This window comes from Elaeis guineensis, chromosome 1, assembly GCF_000442705.2.
Source record: "Elaeis guineensis isolate ETL-2024a chromosome 1, EG11, whole genome shotgun sequence".
Lineage (NCBI taxonomy): Eukaryota > Viridiplantae > Streptophyta > Magnoliopsida > Arecales > Arecaceae > Elaeis > Elaeis guineensis.
In genome coordinates, this window is record NC_025993.2 from 181,107,844 (window position 1) to 181,129,326 (window position 21,483).

The 21,483-nt window shown below is 36.5% G+C and overlaps 2 protein-coding genes across 2 annotated transcripts; one reads left to right on the top strand and one right to left on the bottom strand.

Moving 5' to 3' along the window:
* Nucleotides 1-316: 316 nt before the first annotated feature.
* On the bottom strand, nt 317-15,998 carry LOC105036941 (heat shock cognate 70 kDa protein-like). Its single transcript, XM_073256673.1, has 2 exons — nt 15,813-15,998; nt 317-652 (listed from the first exon to the last, which is right to left on the bottom strand). The coding sequence occupies exons 1-2, from the start codon at nt 15,996-15,998 to the stop codon at nt 317-319; spliced, it is 522 nt and encodes a 173-aa protein (XP_073112774.1).
* Nucleotides 15,774-20,449, top strand: LOC140854669 (uncharacterized). The gene is made up of 4 exons (XM_073250610.1): nt 15,774-17,918; nt 18,431-18,644; nt 19,268-19,452; nt 20,060-20,449. Exons 1-4 carry the CDS (start codon nt 15,997-15,999, stop codon nt 20,319-20,321), a joined length of 2,583 nt encoding a protein of 860 aa, XP_073106711.1. The 5' UTR covers nt 15,774-15,996; the 3' UTR covers nt 20,322-20,449.
* The last annotated feature ends 1,034 nt before the right edge of the window (nt 20,450-21,483 follow it).

The window sequence follows — 21,483 nt, forward strand, 5'->3', positions numbered from 1 at the left end:
CCTACTCAGATGGTATAGCATTGGGAAGATGGATGGGAACGGAGCTTTACAAATCCAGTTCTCTCTCCAAAAAAGAGTATCGAGCCCATTTTCAATATTATTCTGAATTCTCTTCCAAAAAAATGGTAAAGCACGAATAATATCACGCCACATAGAAGAACACTTCATCACACCAAAGAAAATAACTAAACACAGATACACTTTTGTTCTCTCGACCATGGTACACAGAAGTTAAAAACAAAAAAGAAAAGGATAAATAAAAGAGGCAAAACGAAAACAAAGAGCCCGACCAAACCCGGGGATCCATACAAACAAATCAATCCACCTCCTCTATCTTGGGCCCAGCCCCTGTTCCAGTAGAGCCACCAGTGCTTCCATGTCCGCCACCATTCATCCTGGCCCCAGACGCGGCTTCACCATCCTCCTGATAAATCCTATCTACGATCGGGTTGCAGACCTCCTCCAATTCCTTTAGCTTGCACTCGAACTCGTCCACCTCTGCCAGTTTATTCCCATCCAGCCACGTAATGGCTTCCTCCACTGCCTTCTCTATCTTCTTCCTATCCCCCTCGGACAACTTAGCCTTAATCTCGTCATCCCTCACCGTATTCCTCGTATTGTAGGTGTTGTGGACCACCACCTCGACCTTGGTCTGTCACGTGCTCGGCTCTTACCAAGGATCCGGGGAGTTTGGATCTCGATGGATACAGAAATAGTGAGAGATCAGTCTGGGCCGACCTAAAGAAATCAGACATAGAAAGCCAAACCGACTTGCCTATGGGATAATCACTTTATGGATGGCAGCTCGGGCCTCAATCGTAACCAAGAGGCTTGGGCTCACACCTCGATCATGGTCGAGTTGCCAGGAACTGATCCGAGGAAGATCGATCGTTAAAGGCAAATATCCTGATATGGATGGAGTCTGCCACCTCCATGGCTTTGGAAAGTCTGAATAAGGAAGGAAATCGCCAAGATCAATTCGTGCCACGAATGGAAATTCATAGTTGGCTCCACATTGCAAACACGGGAGAGATTATGATCGGCTTGATCCAGATGCGATTCAAGGAGGCGGTTAGTCCTTCGGACGTGCACAACTCCAATTCCCCCTCTATAAATAAAGGAGAGTGGGGACCACAAGATAAGCTCTCAAAAATGCTCTCTTCTTCTCTCTATTTTCTATCTCCTAACTTGAATATTAGAGGACCTTCACCAAAAAACACCTTGGCCAGGACATTTTGTAGATCTCAAGCCAGCACCTAGAGACCACTACCTTTGCCCAGCTTTATCACCTCAGTCGAAGAGATCATTTTCGACTTCAGGCACAGGATTTGATAGTAACAGTTGGTGCTAAAAGAAGTGTTTCCCTAAACTTCGTTTTGAGGTTTAATTTGAAAAGGAAAAACTCACCATGAGATCACGAAGAAGAGCATCGAACACATCTCATCATTCAAATAGTGTGGGCAGACAATATTTGCCAAGGAGGATGTAGTGAAGGAAAAAATCTGACTCAGATCGAATCACCAGAAAGAAGGAGAGCATATTTCAATTTAAAATTTTTCATAACATTTATGAGTTACCTTGATGCACGGTAGAAATAAGATCAAGGTTACTAGAATTTCTGGAATCAATTACTTCACGAGATCTAGATGTGCAGATCCTCTACTTCGTATGCACGCCAGGCACTGCAAAAAAGATGGATGAACATCTTGGGCATCGCTCTTTCAAAAGGGATGGAGGGGAGAGTTTTTGTTGAGAAAAATACCTCAAGATTCAATCCACAATAAGCTAAGAACGAGCTCTAAAATGATGAACGGAGTCGAATGAGCCCAAGAATAGTCCAAACGGAGTCCAAACGAAGGAGATACGTACAAGAGAAGATCGAAAGCAGATGGTATGACCTATGGACCATCGAAAGGGCCCATGGGCCAGTGTAGGCCAACGGCAGTGCGGGCCAGGCCCGACAGTGCGCTGGGCCACCCAAGCACGTGCACGGCCCACGAGCGCGAGTGCCCAAGCCTGCTAAATATCATGGTCCACAGTAGATCATGCTTTATCGCGGCTTACAGTCAGGCACGTGGACTGATCGCGATCTGACGGCTGAGGAGAAGGCGCTATCCAACGGACATCACTCGCATTCTTGAAGATCGAACGGTAGCGACGATTAAGCGCAATCCGATGGGCGAAAGCAATGCCAGTCAAGATTGAATAGCTGGGACTCATCCTGAGCATGATCAGGAGATCTATGGCTATGTTGTGCACGATCGGAATGTTCTGATTCAAGCTGATCACGATCAGATGGTCTAAAATGGTTTTAGGGTTTGCTTTGAGCTTGGTTTCCTAATGTAATACTGTTTTGAGGATTCTGGAGCCTATATAGCTTCGATTGATGAGTCATTTATTGCATGGGATAGTTGGTGACGTCTTGATTATGTAAAGAGACTTTTTGAGATATTTCAAAGAGTTTTTGTAAGAATTTTGAGGCTTTTTGTCGAGAGACTTTGTATAAGAGCTAAGTGATGAGTTTTTCTTGTATTTGTTTGATTTTTTTTCATAGTGAAGCTTGCATGTCTCTTGGAGGTAGGCTTGAGGTCAATTCATGTTATCTTGATTTGTTTGTGATATTTTTTCTCTCTCTTTCTTTTTCTTCTCTCCAACAAATAGTGTCAGAGCACAACAATTGGTATCAGAGCCTGGTTACCATGGATAAGTGGTACTAGATGATCGAGACAGAGATGGTGTTGATCGAGATTGAAGATGGAAAAGACAGACATAATGAAGATGGAGATCAACTGGTTCGATGGAAAGAGCAATTTCTTCTTATGGTAAGTGAGGGTAAAGGATGTGCTCATCCAATAGAGGTTGATTGATGCTCTCTTGTACGAGAAAAAGTCAGACACCATAGAGGAGAAGACCTAGGAGCGGCTATAGATGCAGACAGTGAGTACCATCCGCTTTTACCTGATGGATGAGGTGGTGATTCATATACTGGACGAGACTTTTTCGATGGTGCTATGATCGAAGCTCGAGGAGTTGTATATGATGAAATCTCTCATCAACACTCTATTTCTTTGGAGGTAGTTCTACTAACTATGGTGGATGAGAGATAGAGCATGTAGGAGTATCTCAGCTATTTCCAAAAGATTCTCACCAATCTTCTCAATGTAGGTGAGAAGGTTGAGTAGAAAATCAGGATGTTGGTCTTGTTAGCATTGCTTTTCCCTTTATAGAGTCGTTGGTGACTACTCTTCTAATGAAAAAGAGCACCATTAAGATGGACGAGATCATCATAGTGATTCTCTAAAATGAGGTTCTCAGAAGGGAGAATCCAGCTTCGAGCTCAGATGGCGGCGGCTTAACTTTGATAGTTTCTGAAGGAGCAGATGGTAGTAGATGGAGCAGTAGAGGATCGCGAGGAGGATAATCCAAGTTCAAGATGAGGGACATCAGTAAGATCAGATACTACTGGTGTGATAAGTTGGGACATCGTATCAGAGATTACACTCAACTCAGAGATCGAATGAGGGCTACTACATGACGGCCAATAGTGAGTTAGAAGATGATGTCTTCTTGATATCTGATGAGATATTTACTTCTTACCAGCAATGGATTTTAGATTCCGCATGCACTTATATATATTGCAAAGAGGAGTTGTTTGACTTTCTAGAGAGCAGTGAGAGCACTGTTCATCTGTCAGATGGATCGAACTGTGTGATCAGAAGTATCGGGATGGTTAGCTAGAGAATACATAATGATGCAGTGAGGAGATTAGGAAAGGTCTGATACATACCCAATTTCAGATGGAATCCTATCTCACTGAGCAGATTGGATTTAAATGGCTACAAGTGGGTAGCTGATGATGGAATCCTGAAGATTATACATGATGATAGGATGATATTAGAGAGGAAAAAGAAGATGAGAGGATATTACCTGCTATCAGATGTTAGAAACCAGTAAGAAAGAGGCACCCAAACTTCTTTGGGCATGAAACTCCTTGGGACGTGCATCCCAAGGAATGGGTGTATAGAACACCCAAGAAGAGAGAAAGGGAGAGGAAGAGAGGGCGTGGGGAGAGCCTTTGGGTGTGAGGGGCTGCTGATTTTGATGCTCTAGGGATCTTAGGGGAGGTTCCTTTAAATAGGCATAAGGATTGAATTTTATTTAATCTCATAATACAAGTCCTACTTGTATTAGGATTCCTATTAACTTAAGTTATCCAACTTAGGAAGCCCATTAGACACCAACAATTGGAGCTCTTGCATCCATAATTAGACACCATCTTTTGCACCCAAGAGACATCCCATATGAAAATCAAAGGTCCTCTAATTAATGGACATGTCCAAATTGATCAAATCAAAGTGGCACCCCATAATAACTATCAAGGAGATTCATAAGGGACTTGCACCATTAATTTATATGATCCATAATCTTAGACACTCAATAATTGAAGTCTCATGAATCTTATTTATGTAGGTTATTAGCAGGTAATTAAGTTAGAATTAACTTATCAAATAAGTGATCCCAACAAAAAGAGAAATTGGGTCCAACCATGTGCTAGCAAAGTTACTATGAACCCAATAGATTTCTCTAAATCCAATTGACACTTCATAAGCTCAATTACTTATTTTAGACCTAATCTCTTTGTTGTGTGACCTTATAGGTTCAATTCTATCTGGTAGTGGGACATATAATGATCTCTATCATCGTATTATTGAAATTTTTTTCAATGGATCGAAATAATTTCACTCTAACTCAACAAAGATTATCGATCCAGAACAATCCTAGTAAACTCGCACAATCTATTAGTGACACCTAGCAGTATGTAGTGACAACCTAGTAGAACTGAAATGAATCTCTAAGTGTAGTTAACGTGTGATTCAGTCCCTCTATCATGAGTCCCGACTAGATGGTAGGTCATGGATAAATCGTCAAACCTCAACATCGGTCATATGATAGATTCAATCAGCTTAAGTCCATATGTGATTTTATAAAAACTCTTTTTCATCAATCACACTGCTATGGCCATAGACTTAAGGACTCAGCCTCTTAAATCTCATAGGACTACTCCCTTCTACTAGGATCGATAGATCCTATCTTGATGCATACGCCACTCCTACAGTGGATCAACTGTCACCAACATCCACTACAATGGCTCCTTGAGACCCATGTTGATGTGTCAATCAAACTCCAGCAGCCTCACTGCGAGCAGTAGTATCATCTCAGATCAAAAGATCAGTCATACAACTGCAGTATCGAAAAAATCACTAACGAGTGAGCAGATATCCATGTGACTTCTCGTATTGATCACACTCAGTGCTAGTTGTTCTCTAACAACCACCTGTACTCTTACTCCAGTATCTCTACACTACAGACTCGAGATCCATCTGTCCAAAGAAAATGATTCGTGCACTGATCTATCCGGATCAATCACCATCTCCATGATGATCCTATGATCAGGAGCAATTTAAGAATCAACCATCAATAACATATACCTCAAATTCTCAACTCTTTGAGAATATATGTCATCATCTTGTTAATCTCTTGGATGATTCATGGACATATAGACATGAATGATAATATAACTGCCCAATAAGTATAAAATCATGTCCTAGAGATATGAAATGTGTCAATCAAAATTGGCTTCTAGGGCATACATCCAATATATATCCCATCAGAGCAACTCTTGATAGCAGAGTGCTCCGGAAGTAGTCACGCTCAATGAATATACTCCTACATATCATCCGTATGTCATATCCGTATCACCACACATCTTGGTTAAGAGGACAACCAACTAAGATGGCATACAACAATCTACACTTGATACAATTATCATCCTTGTAACAATTGTATCATTTGGTTGTGAGTAGGATTTAAGAACCATTTGGTAAATTCTCCTTTATCATTTTGATAGTAGTTCTAAGGACTTCATCATAACATATGAGTTCTTTTTTGAAAGATGTATTTCTTATGATGAATCTTGCAAGATAATATTTATCATTTTATAATTCATATATATGTATGAAGCATAATCATCTACAACCTAGATGATTGATTTTAAGATAAATTTTTCAACAACTCCCACTTGGACTCAAGCCAATCAGATCGATATCAAATATCCATCTTCTATTTGAGATCATCAAACTCATTAGATCCGATTGCTCTAGTCAATAAGTTGGTCAAGTTCTCTTTTCAGTCGATTTTTTCAAGATCGACTTTGTTTCGATCTTATCGAACTAGTTGTTTGTAATGCAGAAAATATTTGATTCTTAGATAAAATATCAATTCTTCAGCTTGAGCTATGGCTCTAGTACTGTTGTCAATACAATAAAATTGGACCATCAATAGAGGGTGCCACTCCATACTCGCTAATGAACTTTCATGACCAAACAACTTTTTTATCAACATCAAATACTGCAAAGAGCTCTATATGGCAAATAAAATTTATTACTGAATACTGCATGGAACCTTTCCAGCATGTCGCTCCTCTTTTTAGGATAAAAATATAATCTGACACAACTTTGTCATTTCGATCTAACTAGAAATTCAAATCAATATTTCATAGGTTTTAAGTCAAACTCTCCATAAATGAGTCATTGGTCCTTAGTATTTCATAAATACTTAAAAATGATTCTAATAACCTTCTAAATTTTTATAGAGAACGAAAATGACAACCAACTTTTATTTTCTGTAATGTAGGGATGTCATTCTCGATTACGAGAATTTCATCCAAACAACACAAAGAATATTTTTACAAAACTATTAGTCTATTTGTGCATACAAGATTCTGCTTCATTCTTAATGAAGTCATATATTCAAAAATATATGTTCCAACTCTAAGAAGCTTGATTCAATCCGAATAGACTTGAAGATTATCATAAAAAATTATCTCGTCATAGTCAACACTATAACTTTGATAAAATCATTTGGCAATCAAACAAAATTAATAGGTCTCCATCTTTCTGTCTGCACCTTTAATCCATCTAAAATTCACTCACACCCTATGGGTCTTACCTCTTTAGGTGAATCAACGAATGTCCATACATTGTTAATCTTGATGGACTTCATTTCAAATTTAATAGCTCTAAACCACTTCTCAAAGTTAGATCCCTACATTGCATCCGTATGGGAGATCAAATCTCCATCTCGAACCTAGAAATCGAAGTATCTATTCAGTTAATATGGTACTCTACTGTATCTACTCAAGGATGTCTTTACATCGGGCTTCGAATTTGATCTAATCAGCTCCGATTATGTTGGTTTGTATCAGAGTCGGTTCCTCTACCTATCAAGCTTCACCAAGCTTGCTCTTAACGGTATCAGTTCTTTCACCAAAAAATTTTTTTTTCAAAAAGAATGTCTTAAGATTCATAAACATCTCATATCCATCAGGAAGGTAGAAGAAATATCCTTAATATAATATTTATCAGATCAAGATCCAAGTTAGTCGATTGGTGAACATTTCATATAAGTTCGACACCCCAGACCCTAAGGTAAGAAAGTATCAAATTACCCAAGTCCATATCCCATATGAAGTTTTGATAACCGATTTGCTCAGAATATTCTCGAGCACATATCAAGTAATCTCTAAAACATAACCTCAGACAGACCAGCAAATCCCACAGTGGATCGAATAATATCTAACAAAGTTCAATTTCTCTTTTCAGATATCTTTTTTAAATAGTGATGTCCCATGAGAGGTTCATTAAGAGAGAATCTAATTTTCTCTAAGATATGTCAAAACTTACCGTAAAGGTATTCACTTCATCAGTCTAACTGATGAGTTATAATACTCTTTGCAGTTTATTTTTTATCTCATTATAAAATTATTTAAATATTTTAATCGACTCAAATTTATACTACATAAGCAAAACACACTCATGCCAAGATAGATCGTCAAAGATTTTAATGTAGTAGTAAAACTCTCTTCTGGCACTTAAATTCATGAGTGCAAATATATCAATATGTATCAAACTTAAAATATCATTAGCTCGTTTACCCTTTCTAATAAAAGATGAATAAGTTAACTATATCAAAAGCAGGCTTCAATGTCACTGTCTAATCGAGGGTGCTAGTTAGATGTGTACTTTATACTAATAAGCTATGATATTGAGTTTATATCATTTTCAATGGTTCACATATTATTGTAGTATCATTCACAATGATATCACAATGATCATACTTATTGACACCATTAATAAGATTGGACAATAGTGACAATCACTTAAAATGACATCTTTAGAGTTGAAAACAAGTTCGATGATTCCTAATATTGCGACTGGAACAGACTTCCATCTCTTACATTTAGGAGTCTCTTCCCATTTTCAAACTTTCTACTATCCTGAAGTCTTTTGCAACTATTTGCAAACATAATTTGCACTATCGGTATCCTATATTCAGATAGTAGTATTATCAATAGAGAAACTTTAAAGAATTATCATATAACATCTTGACTAGCAACGATTTGCTGATTTCTCTTTTAAGTCTATTTAGGTTAGCCTGAGACTTCTTGATCAATTTGTCCAAAAACTATACTCAACTTCTGATACTGGCTATCGAAGTTAGGTCTGATAACATTTTCACTGTCTAACAATAACAGAGCGATAATATTCTACTCATTTCTGAAAAAAGAATAATTGACCTATTAGTATATAAACTATTTGAAGCCTAAAAATTTGGACTTTAGTTTAAAGATTCTTCTACTATTTTATACGAATTGGTAGCCTCTACCTTCAATCCGAAAAATTATTTTAATTTTTTAGCAGGTGTTAGAATCCACACAGACTGTATTCAGATCCGAGTGTGGCTCGGCCAACCCTAGTAGATCTATAGATAGGCTCATAACCAATTATTTTCTCAAATAATTTCTAGCAATCAGATTTTGCCCCATACATCCCTTCAGCAGGTGTGTGGCGCCTCCACTGAAAATCTTGATTAGGTCCAACCATTAACATGACAACATCAAGTACATTCAACAAATGGATGTCCAGACCCGAGTGTAGCTTGACCAACCTGAGCATTGATTTGAAAGAACAACAAGATGGTCATATAATGGATGATAATTTTAATACATAATAGACACCAGATGTGTGGCACATCCAATGCCTATTTGGAATATTAGACTCATTATCATGCACCTTAATGGGAGGCTATGATCTAGTTATCTCCAAAACTAGCTCATTTTATAGATCTCATAATTTAAAAAATTTGATTAATTTATTTTATAAAATATTAGTCGACCTACAAGTCATAAATTATCCCACTGACTTCATCAAGTCATAAAAAAGATTAGTGATTGGTGGGTCCAACCGGTATATCGTAGATCCTCTCACTGACTTTACCAAGTCATGAGAAAGATTAGAGATAAGTTGATCCAGGGTACCTAAATCATTCATACTGATTAACCTTAACAACATGTGTCAACTCGAGTCACCTAATGATCTAATCAACCTAATGACTCGGGCTCAACCTTTGAGTCTCAATCAAGGTCCATTTGGTTTGATCAAAGATATGGACTCGACCTTCTACAACTATTGTATTCGATCTAGAGTACTCTTGATCTAATCTAAATCAACTATTGGTTAGATTTAATCAACTACTTTTTTTAGTCTATTAGGTCTTTGATTCTAACCTTAGGTCTAATCCAATTAAAAAGATCTGATTTGAGTTAACCCATACCTCATGTTTTATGCAATATCATTAGATCTTTAATCATAATTCTAGATCTAAAATATATTTTTTAATTCTTAATTAAGTATAGCATCAACATGGATTAAGATTACTATGGAAACTATTTCAATTTTGTAAAATAATTTTATATCAATTTTATGCAAAATTTTTTTGATCTGAAAACTAGATCGGCTCACCCTTGAACTGAGTTGGCTCACTTCAATGGGTCGACTAAATTTGATACTTAATCGACTAACTGATTATGAACAGTAACCATTATTATTTGGCCTGAGACAACTAGGTTAGATCAATCAACACTGAATCGATTAAAATAGAAGACTGGATCGACTCAGTTTAAAACTAGTTAGCTCAGTTGGTATACCAATAGGTATCATATAGTCTCAGATCTGAAAATTCTTGCATAAACTGAAATAAAATTAATCATAACAAACTTTAGATCATATCTAAATATTTTATGATTCTAAATTTTATTTTTATGATTAAAATAATTTTAATCATATAGATTAGATGATGTGCTTTTCATACAACTATGCTTTGTATCACATACAACAAATCTTAATATTTCAACATCTAGGGTTTTGCAGAAAAGTAAGTTTTCTTCTTTCGCTTTCTTCTTCATGGGACCTCACAGTGGCACCCTTACATACCATGAAGAGCACCTCATTGAATGAAAAGAGAGAGTCATGTAACTCTATTTGCTCTTACGACCGGACGGCCTGGTGATTATTCAATTCGAGTACTTTGCTACTCAGAACATCTAATCTAATTCACATATCATATATACAAAAATTTAGATCAAATCTAAATTGTATTAGATCTAATTTTGCATTAGATCATATCTAAAATCAGATCATAACACATCTCATGTATTGCTCAATCTAGATTTCAACTCTACATGCATATATGTTCATGTTATAATGAACATGGCTCTGATATCATTTGAAGAAAAGCATGGTGGGTGATGTACATGTATTTTTAAAAAATTTACAGTGAAACATATATAGATTAAATAATTTAATCTACAATACATGCATAGATCAAATCTAAATTATCATACAAGATCTATGATATAAATTAATATGCATGTATGCACATCTGAAATCTAAAATTCAGCAAGTATAGAACATATCTAATTTATATTTAAATCATATCTAAATATTAATTGAATTCAAAACTTCATACCTGAGCACGGTTAGCAGATCACCGCATCCAAAATTCATAGTAGATAGTTTTTCATGATGCTTGGCAGCCGTACACACGTCCGGCCTCTACGAATATCCACATGAAGTTCTTATGCTGATCGATCTCTCCGAGAGTACTAGCTCGCGAAGATACTATTCTTTGACTGATCTAAGAAAAAATATAAAGATGAAAAATAAAGAGATCCTCTTCTTTTTTTTCTGAATCCATGCATCTGATCTCTATAATAGAGATCAAGAGAAGAAACTTTTCTTTTCAATTTTTTCACGCATAAGAGAGAACTTTTTTCTCTTCCTTTCACGTCTTTGAGAAGAACTTTTCTTCTCTAATTTTTTATGATAAAAATTAGATCTAATCTAATTTTTTATGCTGAAAATCATAGGAGATCTTAAGCCTTAGAAGAATCCAAAAGAGGGATCCAAGAGAAGAACCGTTCTTCTCTCTTCTTCTCTCTTTTTCTTCCTTGATTTAGAACTCTGGGAAGCTCCAAACATCCAATCATATTTTTTTAATATTTTTTTTCTAAACTCTCATATTAAAAATTAGATTTAATCTATTTTTTTTTAAAAAAAAATTTAAAAAAAATCTGAAAGAAGAACTTCTTCTTTTTCAAGGCTGCGCACAAAAAAAAACCTATCTTCTTCCTTGATCTAAAACTCTAGAAAGCCCCAAACACCCAATCAAATTTTTTTGATATTTTTTTTTAAATTTTTATATTAAAAATTAAATCTAATCTAATTTTTATCTTAGAAAAAAATAGAAGAAAAATTTAAAACAAGAACTCCTTCTTCAAAGCTGCACACAAGAAAAATGACCTATCTTTTTTCTTGAACTTTCTCTCTTTGGAAAGAACTTTTTTTCTCCAATTTTTTACTGTAAAACCAACAAAAGAAGCTCTCTTTGATATCCAAAAATCAGTAAAAAAAACTCATAAAACACTCCAAGAAGAAGAGGAGAAACAGGATGTTGGGTGTAAAATCAGCAGAAGAAGCTCTCTTTGATGCCCAAAAATCAGTAAGAAAAAACTCATAAAACACTCCAAGAAGAAGAGGAGAAATAGGATGTTGGCGTGTGGGATGTTGGGGTGTCCAACTCTTGGATGCTTGGACGCCCCCTTCCTCCTATTTTTTTTTTCATTTGGGGCGACAAGAAAGAGAGGAGAGATGTTTTCTTTTCTTCACGAAAAAGAGGAGATGGCGCACAAGAAAGTTGGGGTGTGGGATCTCTTTTTCTCACGGTGAATAAATATGGCATGGGAAATAAATCACATAGGGTATTTTGGGTTTAGTCCTATGTCAAATAGGATTCAAGATCTTGATCAAATTCTAACTAATTCTTGGATCCAATCCTAACTAACTTAGGAATTAGTTATAACAAGCTAACTAATTGGATCCTAGTCTAATTATGAAACATATTAGGCTCCAATCGATTTTGAAATTAGTTAGATTAAAATCCTATTGATCTAGAGATTGATTCTTGATGGATTCAGGGAAGCTATTGATAATAGGACTTGATCCAATCAAACCTATTATCCAATAAGATTTGATCCAGTCAAAACTTATATCAAACTAATCTCATTAATTTAATTTTATATCTCTGAGATCAATTGAAACAAATCCTGTCATTCAATAGGGCTGCATTCAATCAATCCAAAGCCAATCTAATTGAATCTAATTCAATTAGATCTAATCCAATCTCCATTGCTCAATCAAATTGAGTCAATTAACAATCATATTATTAATTAATTATTCTTCTCATTTATCGATCATTAATAAATAATTTATTATAATCTTTGTAAAAGATTAATCATCAATTAAATTGATAATTAAATCCTTCAACGATTCATAATCGTCGATCAGCTATTTGATCAGATAGGTACTTCTATGTGTGTGACCCCATAGGTTGAATCTAAGCCGATAGCATAAGAATAATTTCTGTACTAATTGATGTAACCATCTAGCAATGAGATCCGATGTCTGCATAGGTCAAATATATGTCTAGCTACACTCTAGAACCTATGTGGATATAGTTACCGTATAATTCATCTCTTTGACACTTGATGCTCAAGGACGACTAAGGATAAACTGTCAACCCAGAAAGAATGGCCCACATTATGTCTCAACCTCAAAAATTCTGTGACTCCTCACTAGGACTACTTTGATCAAAATTTTGCTGAATTGAAACACAATGATGCATCATTTTTAATTTTATTTGGAGTGGTCAATCTCATCTTGACTCACACTCAAACTTCATAGGTACTTGACTGTACTTAGAAATATTCCATCATCGAATTAAAAATTTGGATAGTCTGACACCAAAGCACAGTGAGTTGCTTGCAAGTCACCGAGGTAGCCTCAGATCCGAGAAACACTTATATCCATATCCCATTAGAGCAACTCTTGATAGCAGAGTACTCTGAAAGTGGTCACGCTCAGTGAAATATACTCCTACATATCATCCGTATGCTGTACTCGTGTCACCACACGTCTTGGTTAAGAGGACAACCAATTAAGATGCAATACAACAACCTACACTTGATACAATTATCATTCTTGTAATAATTGTATCATTTAGTCACGAGCAAGATTTAAGAACCACATGATAAATTTTTCTTTATCATTTTGATAGTAGTTCTAAGGACTTCATCATAACATATGAGTTCTATTTTAGAAGATGTATTCCTTATGATGAATCTTGTCAGATAATATTTATCATTTTATAATTCATATACATGTATGGAGCATAATCATCTACAACCTAAATGATTGATTTTAGAACATATTTTCTAACAATATATGTAAAAAAATTTAATTTACTTTTTATATATTTCATCTGGATGGATTCAGATCTTCTTATTCTACAATGCAGTAATATATTACATAATATAATAACACGATAATGATATTATATAATATTTTATAAATTAAAATACTATATTATATTTTATTTTTATACAAGATGGAATGATTATGTTCATCTTATAAAAATATAATATACTTTATACACTTCACAAAGATATTTTTAATAAAAATTTTTAAAATAAAATATAATAAGATTATAATTAAATTTTTATTATTACATAATATTTAAATTCATAACTATATTCATTCTATATAAATATACAAGCTATCCATCTAATATCAGATTTAGATACTTTTCTTAGAAGCATAATATTATATATTAGAGAAAATATAGATGATTATAATCTATCTACTTTTTTAAAAAAATAATTTTAATCTATCATTTGATAAAAAAATATTTTATCTATATAAAATAATAAATTAAATTAATTTATTATTTTAATTATATATATTAATTTTTTATTAGAATAAGAAAAGAATTAACAAACTAAAAGAGATGTATTTATATTAAAATTTTTTGTATCTATATCTTTCTAAATGTTCAAATTTACGTGAATATCCTCATAAAATTACTATTTATATATATATATCTTTATAATTTTTTTGCACATCTATCCATAAGGATATTTTAGTTATTTTAATTTTAAATCATTAATTTTTAATGTATCAGATTATATAGATACATATACAAAAAAAGATATTTTATGAGGATATACATACAGATATCAATTTTGAAAAGATATTTATATAAATTTAAATATTCGAGAGAGAATACATATGAAAACCCTAATTATTTTAGTATCCATTTTAAAGAAAAAATTCTAAAGTTGAAAATTTCTTCAATAGAATTATCAGTTCATAATTAAAAAAAATTTAAAAAAAAATATGCATGATATTTTTTTTTTATCAAACCTCTCCATCTCTTATTTTTCTTATCAAATCATCTCTCCTATATATGAGACCACCCTTCTCCTTTTTGAGTCTCTTTCTTCTCCTATAAATTTTTCTTTTCTTTTAGTGGTACCTGTACCTAAAAGTTCATAGACTCTAAGGGATGGCATGTAAATATTTTTTTTTTCATGTTAGATAAAGATAGAAAATTATACATTATGTATAATTGATATTAATATATATCATATTCTGAAAACTATATATTATTTTATCTAAAAATATATATCGATTTGCTGGATAACTAATTTATTTAGTGTGTATCATCTAGCTATATGGTATGTATTGGTAAAAAATATGTTTTGTAGCTTATGTGTTGATTTACTTAGAGATATATATTGGATCGTTACTGGATATATATTAAAAAAGCTTGTAATATATATATCAGAAAATCAATGGGTGTATATCATTAGTTATGTCGTGTGTACTGGTAAGTATAATATTCTTAAAAAGTATGTATCATATTACTTGAAGGTATATATTAGATTTATGGATAACTAATTTATTAAATATGTATCATCTGACTGTATATTATGTACTAATAAACATAATGTTTTAGAAATTGATCATGTGCTATATATTAATAGACTTCAAAATTTGGAAATCGTATATCAATTTATTTAGGATATATATTAACTTATTAGATGAGTAATTTATTTAATATGTATCATTCAATATATAATATGCACTTGTAAAGATACATATTCTAGGAATAAGGAAGAAATGAAATATTGAGCTTTTTTTTTTTTTTTAATCATATGATTAACGACTCAATTGGTAAAAGAAATTTTTGATTTTCAAATTTTTTAACATAAATATTAAAAAAATATGATAAAATAGAAAAATAATTTTATATTGCCCCACTTCATATGTTTTTTCTGTCTTCTCCAAAAGCTCCTTTCCCCTTGCCAATTTCTCCATTGCTTACTAATTTTCAATCCTTTATTTCTCCCCTTATTACATAACCTCTAATTCAAATACCCGCATTCATGTTTTTAACCTAAGTTCCCATTCTCTCCCAACTTCTCTCTCTCCAAATGTCACCTACTCACCTTATCATCATCTCATCTCCAAAAGTCCTTCCCTCCATCCCATCTCTTATCTTCTTCTCTCCGATACACTTCCCTCCATGCTCTCTATCCCATGACCTTCATTAGCCTCCATCCTCTGTTCCCTCCATAACCCCTCCCTCCTCTCCCTCCCTCCCTCCCTCCCTCCCCACCCACCCACCCATATGCCCCCTTCTCTCCTCCCCCTCCAAATCCTCCCTCCTCCTTCAATCGCATAAACCCCAACCCCTCCCATGGCCTCTCCCACTCCCCCCCCTCACTACTCCCTCACCTCTTCCAAATCCCTGCAAAACCCCCACCCTCCACCCCAAAACCCCCACAAAACCCCCTATAGACTTCACTCCTCTTCCACCACCACTACCACCGCTCCTAACACTGCGACCACTCCTACCATAACCACCACCTCCCCCAGTGGTGCCACCAATGCTTCGACTCCTTCCCCTTCCCCCCAAAACCCAATCTTGCAGCGAAACCCAGCCTTCTTGCCCTACTGCCCCCGCCCCAGAGCCGGGCTGAGCCCCGAATTCCGGCGGACTCGCAGCACCCGAGTCATCTCCAAGAGGAACCTCTCCTCCGCCAAGCCCTCCCACGACAACGCCCGCACCGCCTCCCCTGCCGCCGCCCATTGCCTCGCCCAAATCCTGCGGTCGCCCCCCAATGACCGGGCCCTCGTCACCATTTTCTCCAGCTTCCGGCCCTCCCTCGCTATCCCCGAAGACTATTGCTTCATTCTTCATGAGCTCGGCGACCGTGACAAGTGCCCGCCGAAGGCCCTGCGGTTCTTCCACTCCGCCATGCCTCTCATGCGAAGCCGAATCGAGCAGGGGAAGCTGCTGACGGCCGCCATTTGTGGGCTCGGCAAGATGGGCCGCCCCGAGCTGGCAAGACAGGTTTTTGATGTCGGCGTCGCCCGTGGTTATGGCAATACTGTCTTCGCCTACTCCTCCCTGATCTCCGCTTATGCCAGAAGTGGGCTTGCTGCTGAGGCCATGGGTGTTTTCGAGTCGATGAAGGTGGCCGGCCTGAGGCCCACCACCATATCATACAACGCCGTGATTGATGCCTGTGGGAAGGGCGGCGTCGACCTCCAGTTCACCCTTGAGTTCTTCCGGGAGATGCTCCACGATGGGCTCTGTCCTGATAGGAAGACATTCAACTCTCTTCTAGCTGCCTGTAGCCGTGCTGGGCACTTGGAAGATGCGCGTGTGATGTTTGATGAAATGATCCGTCTGGGCATGGGTCGTGATATCTACACCTACAATACCTTCATCGATGCTATCTGCAAGTGTGGGAATATGGAGCTTGCAGTGCAGGTCATGTTGGACATGCCCACAAACAATGTGTGCCCAAATGTCGTTACGTATAGTACGTTGATGGATGGATACTCTAAATTGGAGCAATTTGATGAGGCACTGAAGATCTATGAAAAGATGAAATCTTTGAAGATTCAGCTGGACCGGGTGTGTTACAATACACTGCTCTCAATCTATGTGAAGACCGGAAGGTTTGAGGAGATTGCGAGAGTGTGTGAAGAGATGAATGTTGTGGGAGTCGACAAGGATACTGTTACTTACAATTCTTTGATCAATGGGTATGGAAAGCAAGGGAGGTTAGACGTTGTTGCTTACTTGGTTCAGGATATGAGGGAGAGGGGAGTTGCCCCGAGTGTGCTAACATACTCGACTTTGATGGATATTTACTCAAAGGCAGGCATGTATGGAGATGCTGCAAATGTCTTCTTAGAGTTCAAGGAGTCCGGGTTGAAGGCAGATGTGGTTTTGTACAGCTCTTTCATTGACACGTTGGCTAAAAATGGGTTAGTAGAGTGTGCTGTGTGGTTGCTTGATGAGATGACAAGGGTGGGGATCGAGCCTAATGTGGTCACTTACAATACTATAATCGATGCTTTTGGTAAGTCTAGGATCATTGTTGAGGAGGATGGTGTTGGGAGTACGACAGTGGGTGTTGAAGGATGTGGCAGCCAGGTTGTCAGGGCTTTCAGTCAGCTAGCAAGGGGATTTGGGCGGCCTGTGGCAGAAGAGGTCAGGAGGAGGTCTGAGGAACTGTTTTGCATCTTAGGATTGTTTCAGAAGATGATACAGCAGGGTGTGAGGCCCAATGTCGTGACTTTCTCGGCTATTTTGAATGCTTGCAGGTGATGTCCTATTTTGCCCTCAAGATACCAATCATTAACTTAGAAGTGTATTATTTATTAAATTGTTAGAGCATTGAAATGGAAAATAAACTATAACCAAATACGTAACACATGCATCCTCTGGAGAATTGAAAAGTATGAAATTAAATTCCCATCTCTGTCTCTCTTGAAATTATTGAAAACATATATCCATTGTGATATGACATCAAAAATGGAGAAAATCTTGGTGATGTTAACACTTCATTTTATGTTACACATAAGCTGGTTTCGTGCCATTAATAACAGTTGATCAATGCTGGATTTTGTTCTATCATGAGTGAAACATATTTATATGTTCTATGCAGTATATTTTTAGGGACGAAACATATGCTTCTTTAGAATCAAGCATATGAATTCAAGTCATCATTTTTTTAATGGTTTCTCTAACACACTTTTGGTCACTTGTTTCTCCATATCCTTGTTCTACATTTGTTAATAAGCCTGTTCATTATGTGCTTGAATTTTATATGCAGTCGTTGCAATTCATTTGAAGATGCATCATTGTTATTGGAGCAGCTTCGGTTGTTTGATAACTTTGTCTATGGGGTTGCACATGGGCTTTTAATGGGCTGCAGAGAGGTTTGGGTGCAAGCTCAGTTGCTTTTTGATGAACTGAGGCAAATGGATTTGCCAACGTCATCTGCCTTTTACAATGCTTTAACTGATATGCTATGGCATCTTGGTCAGGTAATCAAGCATATTTTGTTACTATCTAGTTAATGATCGTGCAGTTATTAATGAATAATATCCCTTTTTAAGTAGTCATTAGTGATTTTAGCACTATTTGTGCTCCATTTCTCTGAATTTTTTCAAATAGATTTAAGTAGTTGGAAAGGTGAACCAACAGAAGGGGATCAAGATCGTTATTTCTTTAATCTACTTTTGAAAGCTGCCCATAACATTACTGCTTGTATGTCATTTTGGAGTTTAGTATTAGAACATTGGGTTGGGCCTTGGTGCAACAGGAAGGTCGCTGCATTGTGATCTGGCTGGCCATCATGTGTTTGAAACACAGAAACAGCTTTTTAGTATAAGGATAAGGTTGTGTACATCTGACCCTCTCCAAATCCTGCAGTGATAGGGGCCTCAGGCACCGGGACACCCTTTTTAGTGGTCAGAGTGTTGGGTAATGAGGCTTGCCTCTTCCATCTTGCTCCCAGAAAGGTTGTGTTGGTTGTTGTAGTTCAATGGTCTCTTGTTTGTGATCAATTTTTCCCACATGGAATTGAATGAGCTGTTATGGTGATGTTGAGGTTGAGGTCCCCTGGATTTCAGAAAGTTAACTTTTTGTTTATTTTATTTTTTTACAGAAACGAGGAGCTCAGCAGGTTGTGCTTGAGGGGGTACAGCGGCACGTTTGGGAGAACGCATGGAGTGAATTTACTTTGGATCTGCACCTGATGTCTTGTGGTGCTGCTCAGGCCATGGTTCATGCATGGCTTCTCAGTATACGCTCAATTGTTTTTGCAGGGTGTGAACTACCCGAGTTTGTTAGGTATGAAATCCTTTCTTAGCTATGACACCTGAAAGGTTACAAGCTTGAGGTAAATGTGTCAAGCACTAAGACACTATTATATGACACCAGCACGTAATGATATAAGGGGAATATATCATGAGATTGATTCCTTAAAGAAGAGCACGGACATCAAAATTAGTGCATGACTATATGTCATCTCTTTGACATCTAATCCTTCAACATATGCAATTGTATATCAAATTATTGTCTAGGATTTCTGTACCCCTCCTGGTACTTGTCTTGATCAAGGAAAGGTTGAATAACCTATTTGAAACTTGTATCAAGTTCATATGCATGCCCATACGAGGGCTGATCAGGTTAGCTACCTCCTAGAAATATTCCAGTTAATGCCTTCGTTTACAAGACTCGTTTTGAAATGATAAGATGAAATTTGGTGGTATTTTTCATTCTGATTTTCTTGGATATGCAAACCACGAAGCAGATTTTTTTTTCTTTAATAAATATCATACCAAATACTTCAAGTGAAAAAAATTTGGCATCTGGGTATCGCTGCCTTTTTGTGGCCTAACCAAAAAAGTTCGATATCACCACAATCTTATATGTTAAATTCATTGTTTCTGTTCAGCATCTTGACAGGCTGGGGCAAACACAGCAAGAGAGCTGGTGCTAGCACCCTCCGTTGTGTCATTGAGGTGCTGCTTGACTCAATTGGAGCCCCATTCAATTTGGAAAGGTTCAACATTGGTCGGTTTGTATCACCAGGTGCAATGGTGGCTGCCTGGTTGAGGGAACCAGGGACAATAAACATCCTTCTCCTTCGTGATGAGCGAGTGCAACATTCGAGTCCATCGTCTCTGCTTCCAAGATTGCAGGCATTACAATTGTAGTTTCAGAGATCGTCCAGGTTAACTCATCAGCCAGTTGTATCTATTTGGTAAAATTTATGTTTGTTGTGAGAATAAAATAGAGACTTGTTCTTATTTTTGTGAAATTGAATCATATTTTTGTTCTGAAATTGCTAGCACCAGAATTGTACTTAAACTCCTGCCCTTCGTTTTTGGTCCTTTCTCTGCATTACTGCTTAAAGATAGAACAGATCGATTCTGTCGGTCAAAAAAAAAAAAAAAAATGTTCAAGGTGTGATCCATTTTTCAAGTCAGTGATGAGATGTCTTACGGTCAAAATTTTCTTTTGGTTCCTACGGGGAAAAAGGTTCCAATTTTGCAATTACCTCTTTCTGCCAGAGCAGCCCATGAATTGGACACTCTAGCCAACGAAGACATTGCATTGTTTTGCTCCATGGACTGACTTGATTCGATGTTTATGTGCTTGCTACTCAAATTTGAAAGATGATATTTTGCTTGTTCTTGTTGGGACTGCTTAGCAGGTGGGAACCAATCATATTCATTTGTTAAGTAGCAAGTGAAGACAGCTATGATGTGCTGGAAACTTTCTTGTTTTCAACCCTCTTTATCAAAAATGTTATTCTTAGACTTTAGTGGCACCTTCCCCTAATTAGTTTTAGGGGATTGGGAATTATTGATCTCTCTCTCTCTCTCTCTAACCTTTTAGCTGAAGTACTTACTTGTTCTTCTATTTTGCAGAACTTGAAAAAAGAAATTCTATTTAATGAAAATGAGAATGTCTCTCTCTCTCTCTCTCTCTCTCTGACCTTTTAGCTGAAATACTTACTTGTTCTTCTATTTTGCAGAACTTAAAAAAAGAAATTCTATTTAATGAAAATGAGAATGTCTCCAAATTCAATGAAGATGTATGCAGGCATTTGTCGGTTCTGGCCAAGCTTCCTGTAATTGAGTTAGTTATGTACTGCATCCAACGACGCCACATGGTCTCAGGTATGGACCAAGCATAATCCAGTCATGCCTTTAGATATATGAGGTTAGAGCTAAAGCCTTTGTATTATTTATCGTTGAAATAATATTATTTAAAAAATGAGTCTCCATGCTATTTCGGTGTGGATGTGGCGCTCAATGGACGACCCAACTCATATGAATGATGTGTGGCAACCATTGCTTCCCTTCTTTTACT

What these genes read in the sequence shown, in the direction of transcription:
- LOC140854669 (XM_073250610.1), top strand. Translation starts at nt 15,997, where the DNA reads ATGGCCTCTCCCACTCCCCCCCCTCACTACTCCCTCACCTCTTCCAAA. An exon ending in GCTATTTTGAATGCTTGCAG is followed by an intron (nt 17,919 to 18,430) that starts GTGATGTCCTAT and finishes TTTTATATGCAG; the next exon opens with TCGTTGCAATTCATTTGAAG. An exon ending in GAACTACCCGAGTTTGTTAG is followed by an intron (nt 19,453 to 20,059) that starts GTATGAAATCCT and finishes GTTTCTGTTCAG; the next exon opens with CATCTTGACAGGCTGGGGCA.
- LOC105036941 (XM_073256673.1), bottom strand. Translation starts at nt 15,998, where the DNA reads ATGGGAGGGGTTGGGGTTTATGCGATTGAAGGAGGAGGGAGGATTTGG. An exon ending in TAGAGAGCATGGAGGGAAGT is followed by an intron (nt 653 to 15,812) that starts GTATCGGAGAGA and finishes AGCACGTGACAG; the next exon opens with ACCAAGGTCGAGGTGGTGGT.